Consider the following 20,100-nt stretch of genomic DNA (forward strand, 5'->3'; position numbering starts at 1 on the left):
TTGAAATGGGCAGTGGCTACACTGCAGAAGTCAGGGAGGGAGCAGCGCGGGGAACCGGCAGACTTCCAACGCCCACTTCCAGAATCAGAGGAAAGCGAGATTTCAGCGCCGGAGAAGGCGCCGGGCCTGTGGAAAGGCGGGTCGTGGGGGCTGCGAGAGGGGCGTGGGAGACGCTGAGGGCGGGGCATGGGCGGGGCTTGAGCAGGGCTCGGGCGGGGACGCTCGGGGGCTGAGGGCGGGCCCTGAGGCGGGGCCTGGGCGGGGCAGAAGACCCGCCTACCAGGCGAGTTCTGGTGACTCCCTGCGCCATGGCCCGGGCCTACACCGGAGGCCGCCGGGGCCGCGGCGCTGAGTGGTGGTGTCTCCTTCAGCCCCGCTCCTAGGCGGCCGTAGCCGGACGGGAAGCCTAAGTGGGATGCGGCTGACGCGAAAACGACTCTGCTCGTTTCTCATCGCCCTGTACTGCCTTTTCTCCCTGTACGCCGCCTACCACGTCTTTTTCGGGCGCCGCCGCCAGACGTCGGCCGCGTCCTTGCGGGGCCTCCGGAAGGGGGCGGCCCCGGCGCGGGACAGGCGTGGCCGAGGTAGGACACGGCTTGGCGGCCTCAGAGCCCGGCCGCGCACCTCCACGCGGAGTTGCGGGGACCTGGCGAAGCCAACCGCGCGGCAGGGGAATCTGGCTCGGATCTGGGGTTGCGCGCGGACCCTGCGGTGCGCTTTTGCTCCGCCTGCTCGCTTTAACCTGCTCTGGGCTAGGGATTGGAGGGCGTACCAATGCTTTGATCCTCTTCCGCATCCGCACACCATCCCCACTTCCTACCCCCAAAACTGACAGGCATGCACACCTTTAAAACTTGTCTTAAATATCTAAGACGTCACAAAATGCCACAGATTCTCGGGAATGCCGCTGAGTTTAAGACATCCATTTCCATATTGAAACAGTCTTCTTTAATCATTCAGTGAGTTCCGAAGTTCAAGACCCTTTACCTCCAAGTCCTGGTCCCTGATCCTGTCTTTTGACCTATGTCAGGATCGGATTCAGGCTCACGGTCCCTTTTCTGCAGAATTTTGCACAATGGTTTCTAAAATTGTTGGACATTACATTCTGAAGTCAAGTTTTTATGTTTAGGTTACGTGTATACACAGTCTATTAAAAAATTGCGAAAGTTAAACTTGTAAAGTGATACGTATTATCCAGTTATTTTAGAAGGTTTTTAGTTTGGGAGATAATTTTGTTTTGTGTTAAGGTCTCTAAGATCTTTCAGAGAAAAGGTTTAATAAAAATTAGATTCCGATTTCCTTTTTTTTCTAATGTGTGTTTAACCCGTTCAAATTCAAGTGCTTTACCTCTTTGAAAAATTGAAGTTAGGATGAAACTAGAACTCCCTAACATCTAATTTAAATGTCTTGAATTTATCTACAGCTTCAGCTCTACCTTACTAATAAACACTGTTACTCTTTTTAAAACAGTACAGTCTTCTTTGGGAAGTGAAGAATGGAATCCTTGGGAAGGAGATGAAAAATATGAACAACAACACAGATTTAAAACAAGCCTTCAAATAGTGAATAAATCTACAAAAGGGAAAACAGACTTCCAAGTACAAATCTGGGGCAAAGCCGCCATTGGTAAGTTAATGTGTAGAACTAAGACATGTAAAAAGCATCACAAAATGTACTTTATTAATATTAAACTCAATTCATTTTAATACAATTATAGTTTATTTCATCATTTAAGGTATCATAATGCATTTTTTAAATTTTTTAAAATATTTTTTCTTCTTTCTGTTAGTCAACATCCATGCAAATACACATGCACACACATATTCTATTGTTGGTCTTTAGCTGAGCACAGCTTTATTTGTAGATGAAAAGAGTAGGTTGTGTAGGCATTATAGTTCAATGCCTGTGTCAACCGAAGTTTCATAAATTTACGTTTATTGGATAATTGATACACAAGTATAAGATGTGGCCCCTGCTCTTGATTGACAAACAAGTTTGAGAAACACGAACTAAATAAAGTTAAGCAAGGTTTTTTATTGATTTCTCAGAGCCTTTAATAGGCCAGTATTCATCGTCAGTGTCCAAGAAGGGGATATAGTATGTAGTTGATTAAATTTGATAGCCCACAAAAGCGTTTTGCTTGGTATCATGAAAGCCTAGTATTCTAAGTTATATGTTATGCCCAATTAGAGAATGGAACCCTCAATTTTTAAAAGAATAGGAAAAAATTTAGTGAATTAAAAGGGGCTTTATTTAGCCTTTAAACATGAGTTGGGTTTATATGTACTGTAAGGGATATATGTAGAAAGTACCAGATGAGAGGAGAGGAAAGAGAGTATTAAGCCTGCCCATGTTGTTTCATAAATTCGTTTACACTTGGATGCAAATATACATCCTTGAAGGTTACTACTGACCTTAAATTCCAACTACCCAGATCCAGGCCTCCAACTGTCAAGTTCTAACAATTTTTTTCCTTAGTTTCCTCTAATATTAATTTCTTTCAAATTACCATTTTCCATTCTAGTTTTTAATTAAATCTATATTTTAACAGGTTTTTATATTTCCAGACTTTTATTTTTTAATTCAGTAAGCACAGAGTGGCCAGATGAGTTTTATCAAACACTACTTTCATCAACCTGTTCCCCAGGTACAGTCATAGTACACCAATTACAGACATTCCCATTTAAAAAGGGAGAAAATGGAAGTAAAATTGAGTTACTGGTCCAAGCAAATTTGAAATCCAACCAGGCAAACTTCATTAGGTTTTAAGGCCTGGGAATAATCTGTGGCTTGAAGCTTTTCTTCTGGCCTTTCAGCTCTGCCCTTGGGAGTCATTCTTCCTATTTCATGAAGGATATCATGTGTTTTCAGATCATAGTTTTATCAACCTGTTTCCTGCAGATAGGATTTTGGGAATACAACAGCCTCCTTTCATTTCAACCTCTCAGTCCCTTTTAGTCCAAACTGGCAGTGTTTTTGCTGATACCACATTCTCAAGAACCTTGCAGGTCTCTTGTGTATGTCATGAGTATTCACTACATCAGACAAGAGCTCTTTCACAGGTCTTTCCTGAATAATCCCATCTCTGTTTCTGGCTTCTGCTGAGATTACTGAAAGAGATCCGTAAACTACATATCTAATATCTTCAAAGAGCCCTCTATGTGGCAATATTATGATTTTAATCAACAACTTTTATTATCCTTCATATATTTCATAGAAAAGAGAATGTGGCACATGTGGGTCAGGGTAGGACGAAAAAAATGCAGGTTTGAACACGTTGCTCGATTTACATTGAGCAAGCTCTCTCTGACATCAAGCACAGCAGTTGCACTTGTCCAATGCTCATTTGCATACACAGCCCTGGAGCACAGCCCACCAGGCAGTTCCTCTTCCAAGAAGTACATTTACAGTCTTTGCATTTATAGGATCCAGTGCAGCTGCATGTTTCACCAATGGGGCAGGAGCAATTAGAGTCCATTTCAAGCAGAGATGAGGCAGGAGATCTAAAGCAAGAGGCAAAGAGACACTTGTGCTGGTGTAGCATGTGGTCAACATTATGATCTTTATCCTTCTGAGGCCAAAGGATATTCAGTCACATCCTTGGCCTTCTCTCCACAGCATGCTTTCCTGACAGCGAATCTAAATTTTCACCTTTTTTGCATTTGGAATAGGCCAAGAATTACCCAAATCATCAAGTACTGATTCCTTTTTACTTTGTAGCTATTTCTTTTATCTCTGTCTTTCCTCTCATGTTTTACTATAATCAGCAAGAAGAAACCAGGCCAGAGCTTCAACACTTTTCTTGGAAATCTGTTCAGCTAAATATCCAAGTTTATTGTTTACTAGTTCTGCTTTCCACATAACTGCACGACACAATTCAGCTAAGCTTTCTGCTGCTGTACAGTAGCACACCACTTAACAGGGATAACCTTCTGCAAAGTGTGTCATTAGGCACTTTCATTCTTATGCGAACGTCATAGAGTGTACTTATGCAAACCCGGATGGTATAACCTACTACTGTACATGTATGTGCTATGCTTTACGTGACTAGCAGCACAGTAGATTTGTTTACACCAACATCACCATAAACACGTAATACGTTGTACTCTGACTTTACAACATCACTAGGCATAGGAATTTTTCAGCCCCATTACAAATATCTTATGGAACCAGTGTCACATATGTGATCCATTGTGGACTGAAACGTGTGATGCATGACTGTATAACAAGGATCGCCTTTTCTTCAGTTTCTAATAATGTTACTCATTTCTTGAGCCTTCACCAGCAATACTTTTAACATTCATATTTCTACCAACAGTCTGCTTATGATTTAGATATTCTCTAAGATGATAGAGGTTTTTTCCTACTGTGCTCCCAACTTTCTTCTGAGTTCTCACTAGTTGAATCATTAATATTTATATTTTGACCTACAACTTGTTCAAGGCAACCTAGGCCTTTTTTTAATTATACTCCTCAAAATTCTTCCATCTCCTTTCCATTAACTAATTCCAAAGCCACTTCCAGAATTTTAAATACTTGTTACATTAGTATTCTATTTTCAGGTACAATAATTTATAACTATATAATCCAGTAGTTTCCTATAGGTGCTATAACCTATTACAAAAATTTAATGGCTTAAAACAGCACAAATTTATTATCTTATATTTCTGAAGGCAGAAGTCTAAAATATGTCCAGAAGGCTGTATTCTTTTTGGAGCCTCTAGAGGAGAATCTGTTTCCTTGCCTTTTACAACTTCTAAAGGCCACCACATTTCTTGACTCATGGCCCCACATCGCTCTGACCTCTGCTTCCACCCTCAAGTCTCCTCCCTTTTTTGACCCTCCTGCCTTCCTCTCCTGAGGACCCTTGTGACTACATAGGGCCCATCCAGATAAGCTAGGATAATCTTCCCACCTCAGCAGCCTTAATTTAATCACGTCAGAAGTCTCTTTTGCCATGTAATGTAACATATTCACAGGTTCTTGAGATTACATCCTTGGACATTTTGGTGAGGGTGGCGGGGAGCAGGATTACTCAGCCTATCACAATTAGAAAGCTCTATCTGATTGGCCAAGTCTTTAAACATGTTTGTTGTTGTTGTTGTTGTTTTTTATGTAGATCCTTTAGTTTTAATGAAAATGAAACAAAACTCATTTTTCAGTGTAACTAAAATAAGGCTCCCAGGTTACCTCATTGTCTCCAGATTTCCTCATTGTATTACACTGCTCTCCTCTACTCTCAGAGCTTTCATTCAGTTGAAATCATGATAAAATATCAGAGGCTGCCCTAAGGAGAAAAGAATCAATGTTATTTGCCTGCAAAGGACATCACGCAGTGAAGGATGTATGTTCAAGTGAGGAGGACGTATTATCTCCTTGACATGTTGAGAGTATGTGTGTGTGTGTGTGTGTGTGTGTATACACACATGAGCTTTCCTGGTTGTGTTTGGCACAAAATGGTGAATCCTCCCAGTTATAATATAGAAACAGTTCTATTCATGTACAACAGGTCCTCCTAACAAATGCAATGTTGCCTCATTATAATATTGATGAGATGCCATAGGAACTTAACTCTTTTTTTCCCTCCTCTTTAATTCCCCCCTACACTTCCACCCCTGACCTATGGATGTTGCCATTTCCCCTTATGAACTGGATCTCTGAAGGTGGAGCAGCATCTCCTCCTACACACTCCCAGAGTGCACCCAGGGCCTGGGGCCTGGGGCCATGTGCCCCCCGGGGCACTGGCACTGACGCTGGCACTCGGGGGACCTGGCACGCACTAGGCGGGTGGGGGTGCCTGGCGCACACTCAGGGTATGGTCCATGGCTCCACTTGGCGGGGCTCGAACCTAGGACCTTCTGCATATAAAGCAGACGTGCTAACCAGTACACTATGGAGCCACCCCCACTTAATTCTTGTTGATATCAATTAGCCCATGGTAAAATTGGTTTTGTTATACATTGGTTCACTTAAAGTTGCAGAACCTATCAAGGACATTAAGTGAGAACTTTCTATAGTAATTTACATGGTGCTATAACACATTTCTAGGTAAAATAGGTAGTAAAGGTCCAGTGATAATTACAGTTATCTCAAATTTAGAGTAAGAGAGGTTATTGTCTTTAACCCATATTTTGTCACTTTTTACACTGACAACCTCTGAGTTCTGTTTCTCTTATAGTAGCTGCCATACTGTTGACTTTGAGCTATTACTCATTAGCCCTGCCTGCCAAGCGGTCAATGAGGGGGGAAAAAAATCTGGTTTCCTAGTCAAATGGTATAAAAGAACAGAACTTAAACTCATCCCACACACCAGATTAGACAAGACAGTAAATGGTTTTGTTTTTCTTTTTTAATTACCAGGTTTGTATCTCTGGGAGCATATTTTTGAAGGTTTACTTGATCCCACTGATGTGACTGCTCAGTGGAGAGAAGGAAATTCAATTGTGGGAAGAACACATTACAGGTATTAATTGTATAACACTAACCTTTGATGTGTTGCCACTCAATGTTTTATGTAAATACTGGAAGAAAACTATGAGGAAAATATATTCATAGAAAATATTTCCACTTCAACTAGTGAAGAATAGAGAAATAAATCTAATGCATATGTATTCGTAGTTAAAGCTTACCTTGAACATTTTCTTACAAAATTTGAGTGCAAAATATTACTTTTTTTAACAATATGTCTTTCATTTTTATCAAAACATTTCTGATTCTATGGAAAAATTCATGTTCCACATCTTGTAACATTTAATTGTTGATGAGTATTGAACATTTCATACTTTGGATGAATAATATGTAAATTTAAAAGCATTTTCATTTTTTTTTCATATAATAGTTTTGTTCACATATTTTTATAATAGGTGGTATCAAAGCTTGCTATGAATTTTGGATTATTTATTTGTTAGAACATTTTATATATGAGTTCTATCATAATTTAATAGTATAGGTTCCCATTTTACTGCAGTACTCAGAAATCTTTTTTTAGATTTAATAAAACCAATATATTACTAAGACTTTTTTGAGCCTTTATTTTTATAAAACTTTTATCAATGGCTGCATATTTTCTAAAGGTTTTTCATAAATAGAATTAAGATTTTCTTTAGAAAAATCATGATCATTTTATCATATGAAAGCTATTTTCTATTAGATTTTGCTTTTTCTTGAAATAATTATTTTCAAATGCTTATTTCATGTAACAATTATATTATTAGGGAGAAAAATGTGAACCAAAGATTCTGGTTTGTATTAGGATTCCATTTCTTATAGAAATCAAGAGGAAAAGTTATAGTTAATCTCAATTCTATTTGAATTTTCAATGCTTCTTTAATTTTTTATTTACTTTATGTGCACTAAGTAAGCAATTTTATTGCATGAATCTTTTCAAAGTAATCTTTCTTGAAAAATAAACAGGTTTTTCAAAATGTCATTGGTAATGATTATTTTTCTTTTCATCCCTAAGCTTCTGTAGATCTAATCCCATTCAAGAGCTTATATATAGTCCCAAACTTACAACAGTTGGATTTGGGTATTTGAAAGTAAATGTATATTATGCATATAAATCTAATAGTTTGGTATTTAAAAAGTAAATGTGTTGTGGTTATTGGTCTATTACTTCCACCCATGGAATTTTCAGAAAAATTCTTAAAAATTCATAGAGAATTTAGTGTATACTGTTACTATGATGATCTCAAAGGATTTGAGCAAACAGCATTAATTCTCAAACAAAAATCTTCCCTTCTGAAATTTTTACCTGAGATTTTATAAATTATGATCAAATAGCAATGCTTTTTTAGGATTTAAAAGAACTATGTATTCATAGAAGTTCACAGTTGTGGCAGGTGTTTTTAAACATTAAAATTTAGGCTCTAGAAAAGTAGTATACCTAATTTATTTATCCAAAATCAATAACTTCTTTGGAATTGCAAGTTTTGAGTTAAATTGAGCTACATGAGTACTAATTTCAATGTTTTAACGCTTTCATCCTTATTTAACCAAAAGTGAATCAGAAGTAATAGGTTACCTTGAAGAAAGGGAAAGAATTTCTAAGTACTATCGGGATACTTGTAAATAAATATAAATAAATTTGTTTAAATAAACCTTCTAGTTTACAAAGAACTTATATCATTTACTTTTAGCCTCAACAACAATTCTGAAGCAGAAGTAGAAAGGATATAATTAGTGTTCCAGGGTTGATCAGGCTCATGAATGCTGATTCTTATCAACACCTAGACCCAAAGAATGCAATCCAGAATACCAAGTAAATAACTCAGAATGGAACTAGGACTGTCAGTCAGTCCACCGGCTTGTTTTGACTTGACCAGGACATTATTTGCATATAGGCAGGCTACAGTTGATACCCAGTTATTTGAGGGTTGTTTGATTAAATATGGAATCAAAGTATAGGATTTAACTATGTATAGTATTCCCAAACTCTGTGTGTTTTAGAAGGAAATAAATGGCTCATCGTTCACCACTGAACCAGTAACATATACAGTCTATATGCTCAGGATATGAATACATTAATACCTGTGGGGCACATTGAACTGAGTCAGCCTAATTAAGCCCTGCCACCTCTGGGGAGTGTAGCAGTGTGACTGGGTTGTTAAGATCACAGACTGCAGCCAAAATATTTCAGTTCAAAGTTCAGCTTTACCTCTTATTAGCTGTCTGACCGTGGGCAAGTTTCTTATCCTCTCTGTACTTGGATTTCCTTAAGTTTAAAATAAGGCAAATAGTAGTTTCTATTTCATTGGATTGTTTTGAAGATTAAATGCATTAATAGCTGTATAGTGCTTAGTCTCTGGCACATAATAATCACTATAGAAGTTATTGTTATTAGTTTTATTATTTTTACTATTGCTTAAATAGGTACTGCAACATCTCCCTACCTTTCAGTTTTCCTCTTTCTGTGTTTCCATTGTTGCCTAAAACTCCATCATGTATCTCCCCACAAATACCTTGTTGATATATTGTTTATGTTAATATGTTGAAGTAGGTTACAGGCTAGCCTGGGATCTATTCTGTCTTTTGAAGGAACTTAGCCAGTCTCTACTCACATCCATCATATGTTGATTTAGGGTTTGATTTCATAGGGCAACTTTATTTTAAATTTCTTAGGAGGAATCTTACTTCTGGTCATTGTGGCCTTTGCTCATCCCCAAAGACTAACTTCAGAATCCTATAATTTCCATGTGCAGTCATTATCATAAGATAAATAAACATCTGCTCATTTGATAAGACAAAAACAAGATGCTAACTCATTGTTACCAACATTCAATTACAGTATTTTCAAAGAGTATCCGCCACATATGAAAAAATTTAACTTCTAAAGATATGACTACTGTAAAAAGTTAGCTCACTACTTATCACAGTAAGTGTAAGCTTTCATAGATAATAGTTACACTACATTTAAGTCAAATAGTGGATCATAGATCAGTGCAGGTCTCAAAATTTTTGTTACACAACAAAAGCAATATAGTTAATTTTTCACAATGCCCATTCTCCCGCTCCAGCCAAGCTAGTGTGAGAATGGGAGTGTTCTATCATCAACACTGAATTAGAAAGGGGTGGAGCCTTGTCAGTAATGCTGGCCACAAAAGCGGGGTGAACTGGAGTAGCTATCTAAATGTAAGGGCTGCTCATGAGTTTGGTATACCTATTTTATAAAACTGAATTTTCTAAAACTCTTAACCAAAAATGATACAGAATTCAATGTCTAAGAGCCATATGGACTGTTTAGCCTGGGCACTTATTCTTTATCAAGGCATTTGCCATACTCTTAACTGGCAAATTAGTAATCCGTAACTCATTAAATATAATAATGGTACATATAGAGTATTGGTTCAGTAGTACTTGCTGAATTTAGAAAAAAATGAAAGAGTAATTATATTGGAGTCTAAAAATATATATTATTTTCACACTCAGCTTAGAACTCAGTATTTGAATAATTTCTCTGGGCTTTCTAAGTATGAAAATACTTATGAGGAGAAAAACTTTTAACTTAGCCAAATAGAAAAAGAATAAGTACAGGAAATTAGAAGTTCTAACTATATATGCTAAGAAAGCTAGAAGAGTAAATCACCATTTTAAAATTCAGTATATGAGCTCCTTAAATATGTTTATTCTTCAGTTAATAGAATTTTTTATTGATACTTGACTAATAACCTTAAGAAACTAAAGTGTACCTTGCATCATGCATAAATATGCTATAATATCTCATACATAAGCCCTACTTTAGTAAATGTATAGCTGGAAAGTTATTAAATTTAACTTTTGTAACTTGATTTGTATTTTATATGCAATAGGAGAACTTAAATTTGTAGAGCAAATAGGTCCCTTAAAGAGAATTACTGCTTATTCATTCAAGATTTACTGAGTGCCTACTAGTTAGTTCATACTAAGCTCTGAGGATTTCAAAGTGAATAAAATACTTTTCCCTAACCTCAGGGAGTTCACACACTAGTGGTTGAGACAAACACTAGTAATAATTTTCATACCCTATATAAAGCATAATGATAAGGATTTGCATACTCTACCATGTTAGTTAGGGAAATACTGAGAAAAGGCAACTAGTCCAATCTGAGTAGAGTTGAGAATATGGAGACTGTGAAGAAAGGCTTTCTAGAGGAGGTGATAGCTGAACTGGATCTTAAAAAGATTAGTAGGATTTCACAAAGCAAGAAGAGAGATTATATTCTCAGCAGAGGTGACATCAGGGACTGAGAACTGAGAAGCAGTTTGGTTTGTGCAAACCATTCAGAATCCTTAGAGCATGAAGATGGGGTACGGTAAGTGAGATTGGGAGTGCAAGGCAAGGGCCAGATCATGGTGAACCTCATGTGTGACACATTAAGGCTCTTGGCCTTTATTCTTGGTCAGTGAAAAGCATTAAATATGATCAAGCAAGATAGTGATATTGTGTAGATTTCTTTACTAGCCATGTAGAAAAATGGTTTGAAGGAGACAACTGGATATGGGAAATAAGTATCAAGCAGAGAGATGTGTAACTAAGGGATGAAATAGAGAAGTGGTGATGAGGTCAGAGCCAGGAACAAATTTAAGAAATATTTTCAGGCAAAATTATCAGAATTTAGGGATTATTAGATGTGAGCATGAGAGTAAGAAATGAATCTGACAAGTCCTTGGTTTCTAACTCGCATGACAGGGTAGCCTGTGTGCGATCAAGAGAAAATACAGAAATAGGAGCATGTTTGTCCACTTTTTTCTAGCCCACTGCACAATACCTGTCTGGCCCCTTCTTTCTCAGCAGACAACCCTGCCTATTTCCTCAAGAAAATTAAGCAGATCCATAATTATTTCCCTTAACTAGCTCCTCTAACATTTACCTGCACAATCTCTCTCTCTGATTCCTTGCCTAACCTCTCATTCTTTAGCTCTCCAACAATGAATCAATGTCCATGGTTCAAGATTCACTCCCTCCACCTGTGCATCCCTTCTGCCTCTTCCAAGACCTTGCTCAATTACTTCCTTGCTCTCTTTTATCTTCAACTTTCACTCATTGCTTTCTCACCTTCTCATCTGAACTTTCAAAAGAGTTATCTGCACTCACTATCACCACTTTTTTATTTACTTTGCAAGCCACTGCAGTTCGACTAACACACCTCCCAACACACACAACTGTCTGAATCTTACAGGATTATATTTTTATCCCTAAAGTTTCTTTATGTAGATCTGTGCTTCCCAGACTGTGTACTGAGGCACCCTGGGGCCTGATAAACTCTCCTGATAAAAATATTTTTAGGCACATTCATGTCTTACCTAGTTAAAAATCAAAATAAAATATTATTAGATAATTGTCAGTGTTATCCATAGTAAAATGTTTGTCTTTAAAAAAGTAACAAAATTTGTATGGTACTCTTTAAAATAGTTTGGGCATATGATCTGAATTGGCTTAATGTCAAATAACTAAGTTTGAGTCCCAACTCTGTCATTTTTTATCTAGTGTCTGCTAGCTTTATGCAAGTCATACAACCTTTCTCAAGGTTTTCGTTTCTTCATAAAATTGACCTATGGTAGGGAAAGAGGACTGGAGGAGTTCTCGTGCTCTAGGGATGATAGTTGCTTATAATTCCAAAGGAGAGTATTCATATGCTACCACTAATAAATATTTTAAATCTATCATAATGATCATCATCATTTCTAAAGAGTTTTCTCGTCCCTCTGATTCTGTAGGTTGTCTTAAATTACCAGTTGAACACTGAATCATTGGCCGTCTCCAGTGCTAGGTCCTGTGCAAGGCAACCTGAAAACAGTTCTGATCCTTGTAGGTTATTATCATTATAGAATAATGTCATAGGATTTATGTAGTGTATATACACACAAAGTATATATTTGTTTGTTTGTTTGTTTGTTTGCAGTATTTCACTATGCCCTTTAATTTCTTGTATAAACCAAAATCAAGGATGGAAGGAAGAAAAGAAGGGAGAGAGGGTGGGGAGAAGGAGCCCAGTATTTCCTATCATTAAAATTTTATAGATGTCTGTGATGGAAAAAATGTTTATTTTGAAATTATTTTAATTTAGAAATAGAAAACGTCTTAGAAGAAAAAAATGAGAGAAAAACAAAATAGGCAAACTTTTACTTCATGAGCTTCTCAAATCCTCACTTATCCACCAATCCCCAAGATGAGAAACCCTCCTCTAACATGGTATTCAGCCACCAACAATGATGTTATTAATAGGGATATGGATCGATTTCACAAAAAGCCAATAAATCCCATTATAGCAAATCCTGTTGCTGCTGCCATGGCAATCTTATGGATTCTTTTCTATCAGATTTGGTGCATCTTTTTAACCAGCAAAATTGATTCCTTCACAAACTGCTGACTTGACTCAACAAACTGCATTACCTGATCCATGATGCTGCCCGCCGACACCTGAAGTGCCAGGGACACATGCCTATCTAGGTTTTTTTTTAACTAATACCTCTGTTATTTGTTAACTCTGTTATTTGTTAACCACCTTTCCAGTATGAACTACACAGAGTTTTACACTATTCATCTGTATTTGTTTGCTTAACAGCTCAAATTTTAGCCACTAGTTATTTTGAATGTGGTTAAAAAAAGCTACCATATGTCTGATTATCGTATTCAGGTTGATCTATCACCAAAGCTTCCCATTAATCTACAGTGATGCCCCATCATCCAAACTTCTTCAAAATAACTTGTATTATAGAAATCATGTTTCTAGAAAGAACATGGATTAAACCTTCTTGGAGATTTTATATGAAATGATTAAAAACTTCTAGTGCCAAATACCTTTACACTTTTTTTGTCTGTCTCTTGTTTTGTTTTTGTTGTTTTGTTTTTAACAGCTTCATCACTGGTCCGGCTGTAGTCCCAGGGTACTTCTCCGTTGATGTGAATAATGTAGTACTCATTTTAAATGGAAGAGAAAAAGCAAAGGTCTTTTATGCCACCCAGTGGTTACTTTACGCAAAAAATTTAGTACAAACTCAAAAGCTCCAGCATCTTGCTGTTGTTTTGCTTGGAAATGAACATTGTAATAATGATTGGATAAACCAATTCCTCAAAAGAAATGGAGGGTTTGTGGAGCTGCTTTTCATAATATATGATAGCCCCTGGATTAACAACATGGACGTTTTTCAATGGCCTTTAGGAGTAGCAACGTAAGTACAAAATATTATACACATTTTTAGACTCTAAGACCTAAATTTCAGAATCAGGAAGATTGTGTTTTAAATCTGCAGTAAATGTAGTTCTTTTGAGATCATTGAGACTACATACAGTCTTTCCCATGGGCAAAAATATGGTTGGTCTCATGCTTAAGTAACAGTAATGATGTTTTTAGAGTTTTTAACCTTTTATTAGGAGAGCAGATGAATTACTTTTTTTGTCTTTTAAAACCCCAAGGCATAGGATGAATTTTTAAGTTTATCAGGAATGCCTTAAAGCTATGTTTAGCATAGGATGGCAGACAAACAAATCTTAAAACAATTATTGTAGAATCTCTATAATTAATAATGTTTAAAAAACGAAGAAAACCTTTCTTTAAAGGCAATATTAAATCAGGAACACACATGCTCAGATCTGCCACTAAGACTGGTTGAATTTGTACAAATTTCTATTAAAAAAAAGGAATTAATAACATTTTCTCAAATGATATATATATAGTCTTTCTATAAAATGGAAACCTTATGTTTTATCTTTCTGTTAATAGAGGGTTTTTAATTAAGAGTAAGTTGGCTTTAAGATGAGTTGCCACTAATACATAAACTTCCTAATGGCAGACATTTTTGCCTCTTTTCGTTTACTATTCTATCTGCAGAGCCTAAAACAGTGCCTGCACAGAGTAGGCACTCTAAATAATTGTTGAATGGATGATTTATGAAAAAGCTCACTAACATGATGTTTGAATCAGATAGTTATTATTCATTATTTTATAACTGGTTATGATGTGTGATGTTAGGCTGCTGCCCAGTTGACTATACAGATATCACCAGAGAAGCACATTAATAAGACATATTCCTTGGCCACTGTAGTATTCTGATTCAGCAGGTTCAGGATAGGGCCAGACGAAAAGGTTTATATTAGATATAGCAAGGTTTAAGACCTCTGAAAAATCTATCCCTATATTTGTAAAATGTTTTGAAACCAAAAAAATTACTTTTTCACAGTAATACTTCATAACCTATTAATACAGTATAGGATGGAACCTCTGTGCAATTCTGGTATTGTTGGACTAGGCCAATATCTCTGTTATAGATCAGTAGTTCTCAACTAGGGGAAGTTTTGACCCTTAGAAGACATTTTTGGGGGATTGTTACAAGTGGAGAGAGGAGAGGCAATATATCTTATAGATAGAGACCAGGGATGCTGCTAAGTATCCTACAATGTAGAGAACAACCTCCGTGAAAAAGAACTATCTGGTCCAAAATGACAGTAACACCAAGGTTGAGAAAACTTACTATGAAATAACTGTTATTTATATAAAGATTTGCTGTTATGTGAAGGTTGTATTTCAGACACACAGTTCGATTTGTTATTTCCAAATGCCCATAAGAATAGGCTGGTAGCAACAAGCTTCTTCTGTATGGCACACAAGGTTGGTTGGTTGGTTGGTTTTAATCCACTTGAAAAGCCTTTGGAATTGGAGCTCTTTACTATAGCAATACGTGTTCTGTAACCTTTCCATCACCTGGCTAAAACATTGATTAAATCACGATCATTATGAATGTTGAGGATTATTTAAACTTTGAAGGTCTTGAATTCAGCCTGCCTTACAACTACAGGTATCTAATAAAAGTTGAAGAATATGAAAAAGCATTTAGGAACATAATCTCTATAGCAATTTTATAAAAAAAAAAAATCAATGTGAGAATCTTTTTTTTTTTTTTTTTTTTTTAGCTCAGATTCAGTGACTTTTCCAAAGACATCATGGAAAATTACAATTTGGGGTTTACGAAGTCACATTTTAAATCTCTTCTTTCTATATCATTATGCTAAGATGGGTTATGGAAGTTTTCCCAGTCCCATTGTCATATATTGTTAACTCATATGTATTTGTTTTTATAGATATAGAAATTTTCCTGTGGTGGAAGCAAGTTGGTCAATGCTGCATAATGAAAGGCCCTACTTATGTAATTTCTTAGGAACCGTTTATGAAAATTCATCTAGACAAGAACTAATGAACATTTTGAAACAAGAGGGGATTGATAAGCTTTGTTTGGTTTCAGTAAGAGAACAGTAAGTTCTATATTTACTTGATTCATCCATTTTGTTCTCCAATCCGAGAGTCGCTTTATGTGGCAGCACAGGTTTCCAAAGAGACACTGTTAACTCCAGTTATACCAGTCTTTCCCCAGAAGATAGGTTGATAATTAAAGCTGTGGACAACTTGGGTTGTATACATTTAAAACAGGGAGATGCTCCAAAAGCTATAATCCATCTTGAAGGAAAACACTATTAACTGTCATATACAAATGTCAATTGCTCGGATTCCCACAGTAATATTTGTTAGTCAGACTTGAAACACAGGAGGTTGTAAATATGTCAGTATTGCCTTAGGCTCACCTCTGAGATGTTCTACGGATCAGTTCAGTGTTCCAAGGCTAGCATGGCGTACCCTTCACACTTTCAGGAACCTGACATCACCATGAGGAGTCATGTGTTGTTCTTTGAATTCCCAGATCTAACATAGGACCTTGCATACAGTAGGCAAGGATAAATCGATAGCGGATGGATGGACAGACAGACGGACGGATGGATGGATGGATTTAATAGGGTGACTTTCTTTCATTTTTTAACATGGTAATCATGAAACAAGTGTTTGTGGAATGAAAGAAAATTTTAGAACCACTCATTTTGTTTTTAAATAGTGTTTTGTGTGTATGAAGCAGAATCAACAGAGAACGAATGCCTAAAAAATGTCCTTCTAGATCTAGAGGTGTATTCATTGTAGCAGATACTCTCTTCTAGAAAGCTTAACTCCCAACTCTATTATTTCTATAACTATATTATATCTATTTGGTCAACAAATATTTATCAAGTAACTTTGCCAAAAAATGTTTTAGCCACGAGGGATATAGCAGTGAACAAAGTAGTCATAAGTCCATGCTCTCTTAGAACTGAAATGGCTTATTGGAGGAGACAAATCAGTAAAATATATTGTGTCAGAAGACATTAAATGCCATGTGAAAAAAATGAGCAGAGGAGTGATGTAAAGGGGACTAGAGTTCAGGAGTGGGGCATTTTGCTGTTTTAGAATGGCCAAGAAAAGCACTAGTAACAATCTTACCTCCAAGCGCAGGCCTGAAGAAGATGCAGGCGCGAGCTCGTGTCTGTCTGGGACAAGAGTAGCCCAGGTGCAGGGAAGGGCAAATGCAAAGCGCCTAAGGCAGAAGCGTGCTTACCGTGGCTGAAGAACAACAAGGGGCAGTGTGCCTGGGCCGAAATGGGTGAGGGCAGTGTAAAATGACAGTTTATTGTGGGACTAGAATTATTCTTGTAATTCTAACCATACCATTGGACCAAGAGGTCGAGTGTCATCCTTGCTTCTCATTGCTACTTCCAGACCATTCTCCCTCTTCGCTCCATAAAACCTCCAATATTGAATCTTACTATACTAGCAGACAAAACCATCCATTACTCTTCCTCTTCGAAGTTGTATTTCAACCCTTGGGTTTATCTCCTAAACTCTTTGAAGAGTTTCATTCCTTGCACACTCTCACATTCTGACATTACTCCGGTCTCGTTTTCGGTGTTTTCCAACTCTACATAGATGGTCCTTCCATCACCTTGGTCTAACAGTTCCTTTACTTCCTCTCCTCCAGTGATCTGATCTTCACTTGACCTTAACTATTCACTATCATGGTTATTTCCTAAACCTTATTAGTACACATACTGCTTCTCCATGATCTCAAGTTCCAGCATTTCCCTCTGTAACCACCACTTGCTGTCATTCCAGCTCATTCCCTGTAATAATCTCGCACAATTTAGCTGGGACTTAGAACCCATTGGTCCTACTACTTCTTCATTGTTCTTGCTTACCTCATATCTTTACTTTCTCTTTACCCTATTTAAATTTCATAGTCATGACTGGAGATACATTCAGCTCCCTATTTTCCTAATCTAGGAAATCCTGATCCTGGTTAAATCCAGCTCTTACCTTACCAACCAAACACACTTGGAGAAAGGTGCCAATCAATCTCATTTTAAATATATGACCTTGACTCTCAAGTGCCCAACATTTCCCTTGTCCATGTGTTCTTCTGCTTTCCTAGAAGTCTGTATTATACCTTCTCTCTTTTGAACTGCTCTTACCTTATGGCCCTATATTGCTTATCTCACTGAGAACATAATAGTCAGGAGAGAACATCTAGCTTGCTTCTACCCTTGCCCCTGTACAGTCTGGCTCTTAATACAACAGCCAGATTGATTTTGATAAAATGTAGGTCAGGGCAATCACCCCTCTGATCCAAACCCTGCATGACAGGATGCTCTGACCTCATCTTCTACACCTCTTCCCCCGAGTCATTCTGCTTCAGCCACCCTCGCTCTTCTTTGAATGTGCTAGGCCCATGCTGTCTCATGGCCTTTATGCATTCTCTGTACTCTGTTTTCCAAAAGTGAGAAATCTGCATGGTTCGCTCCCTCACCTCCAGCTCCATGCTCAGATACCCACCCCTGCAATGAGACATTCCCTGATCACCTATTTAAAATTGCAAGACTACCCCTTAGAAACTCCCTCCTCACTTGTGTGCTTTATTTTTCCTCACAGCACCTTCTAAATAATTTAATGACTTGATTACTACCTGTCTCCACCACTAGAACTAGAGTATAAGCTCCAGGAGGGCAGGAATTTGGAGGGCGAGGTAGAGAGAGAAGACCTGACACTCAGAAAAAATTGGCTGAATTAACATTCATTCAGAAATTTTATGGTGACCGCTGAGTTTTAAAAAATATGTAGCTGTAAAGTTTTCAAATTCTTAAATAGTTTCAAGAAATCTATTGGGGCAAGATTTTATTTATCTTTTCTGCCTCTCATCTCTATAATGGGTTTACCATTGCCTGTAACTGACATTAAAAAGTAAAATCTTACCTTTCACAAAAGATATGCTTAGTAAAGTGAAAACTACAGCTGTTTTTCTGATTTTCTAGATGGCAGCCTCAGGAAACAAATGAAAGCCTTAAGACTTATCAAGAAGCTTTGCTTCACAGTGACCTCACATTGTGCCCAGTAGGAGTAAACACGGAATGTTACAGAATATATGAGGCTTGCTCCTATGGCTCCATTCCTGTGGTCGAAGATGTAATGACAGCTGGCAGCTGTGGAAATACGTCCATTTACCATAGTGCTCCTCTGCAGTTGCTCAAGTCCATGGACGCTCCCTTTATTTTTATTAAGAACTGGAAGGAACTTCCTGCTGTTCTAGAAAAAGAGAAAACTATAATTTTACAAGAAAAGATTCAAAGAAGAAAAATGTTACTTCACTGGTATCAACACTTCAAAATAGAGCTGAAAATGAGATTTACTAATATTTTAAAAAGTTCATTTTTTAATGAACAGTAAAGGTTAACTATTATCTTTTTGATTTGGTTTTTTAAATCATTTCTAACACTGGGGTTTGTGTGTGTGTGTGTATTTGTGTTATTCTGTATTTATAAATGTTCTTTAAGGTACCCTTGTACACCCTAAATTATGTATGTCATGTTGACCAAGTGCTCCCTTGCTGGGCCGCTCCTGAATATGAAGCTAAAATGTTACTCAGCTCACTTTTACCAAGTCGAATGATTCAACTTTTATCAACTCTTCTCACCCATTAAACCCACTTTAGGGAGGCAGCATTGTGTAGTGGAAAGACTGAGCTTTGGAGTCAGACAAAACCTAAACCTTGCCTCTGTACCTACTATCTGGGGACCTTGAGGAAGCAAGTCACTTAATTGCTCTGATTCTTGGTTTCTTTCTATGTAAAATGGAGATGATGGTACGTCACAGGGTAAGTTATAAATATGAAAAGAAATAATATGTAAAGTAGACAATATATATAGTAAACTCTAAATAAATAGTAATTTCTAACTCGTTTTTCATTTTTTACTAGTTAATAGGGTTGAATTTAAATATTTTAACATGCTCATTTACATAATTTGGGAGTAATTATATGCCATGTTGGGAATATATGTGAACAAATCTTGTAGAGTTAGACTTTTAGATGACTCAAGTTTTGTTGGATCATGTTGAGGTGAGTGCCTGATGCAGAATTTGGTTGTAATCTGTACAAAACATGGACTGGGTTCAGTCAGAGCCAGAAAATCAGTGCCTAAACTCAATAGAAGTGGTCACTGAAGGATGAAGTAAGACTAGCCAACTCAAAAGAGCACTTCACACAAAGGCTGCCAGGTGCCCCTGGAGAGCAGTGTCTTTGATTAGGGCTGAGTGGTCTGTCTTCAAGTCCTTGGGGTCTTGAGAGGACGCACGGGAACTTGGGCTCAACCTATGACTTAACTTCTGTGATACCAGGGGATTAATATTGCTGTTAATGATGCTCTTTTGTCTCCAGGAGCTTTTTGTCTCCTCATTAAATGATTGGCCATAGGTATTCAACAGGTGTAAATTCTCC

General features: G+C 37.3%; 1 protein-coding gene and 2 pseudogenes across 3 annotated transcripts; 1 reads left to right on the plus strand and 2 right to left on the minus strand.

The window, feature by feature from the left end:
• The first annotated feature begins 258 nt into the window (after positions 1 to 258).
• Positions 259 to 19,511, plus strand: RXYLT1 (ribitol xylosyltransferase 1). 3 transcript variants are annotated; one of them, XM_023520503.1, is made up of 7 exons: positions 259 to 584; positions 1,471 to 1,626; positions 6,361 to 6,463; positions 13,336 to 13,650; positions 15,557 to 15,727; positions 18,641 to 18,976; positions 19,318 to 19,511. In XM_023520503.1, the coding sequence occupies exons 1-7, from the start codon at positions 416 to 418 to the stop codon at positions 19,421 to 19,423; spliced, it is 1,356 nt and encodes a 451-aa protein (XP_023376271.1). In that variant the 5' UTR covers positions 259 to 415; the 3' UTR covers positions 19,424 to 19,511. The 3 variants fall into 3 exon arrangements, with proteins under 3 accessions (XP_023376271.1, XP_023376276.1, XP_011371890.1); XM_023520508.1 differs by having other exon boundaries at positions 18,641 to 19,054; positions 19,318 to 19,415; XM_011373588.2 differs by lacking the exon at positions 19,318 to 19,511 and having other exon boundaries at positions 18,641 to 19,074.
• Positions 3,313 to 3,515, minus strand: LOC105301065 (annotated as a pseudogene).
• On the minus strand, positions 12,531 to 13,323 carry LOC105301059 (annotated as a pseudogene).
• Positions 19,512 to 20,100: the final 589 nt, after the last annotated feature.

Source organism: Pteropus vampyrus, unplaced genomic scaffold, assembly GCF_000151845.1.
Source record: "Pteropus vampyrus isolate Shadow unplaced genomic scaffold, Pvam_2.0 Scaffold9, whole genome shotgun sequence".
NCBI classification, from domain to species: domain Eukaryota; kingdom Metazoa; phylum Chordata; class Mammalia; order Chiroptera; family Pteropodidae; genus Pteropus; species Pteropus vampyrus.

What these genes read in the sequence shown, in the direction of transcription:
- RXYLT1 (XM_023520503.1), top strand. Translation starts at nt 416, where the DNA reads ATGCGGCTGACGCGAAAACGACTCTGCTCGTTTCTCATCGCCCTGTAC. An exon ending in GCGGGACAGGCGTGGCCGAG is followed by an intron (nt 585 to 1,470) that starts GTAGGACACGGC and finishes TTTTTAAAACAG; the next exon opens with TACAGTCTTCTTTGGGAAGT. An exon ending in GTGGGAAGAACACATTACAG is followed by an intron (nt 6,464 to 13,335) that starts GTATTAATTGTA and finishes TGTTTTTAACAG; the next exon opens with CTTCATCACTGGTCCGGCTG.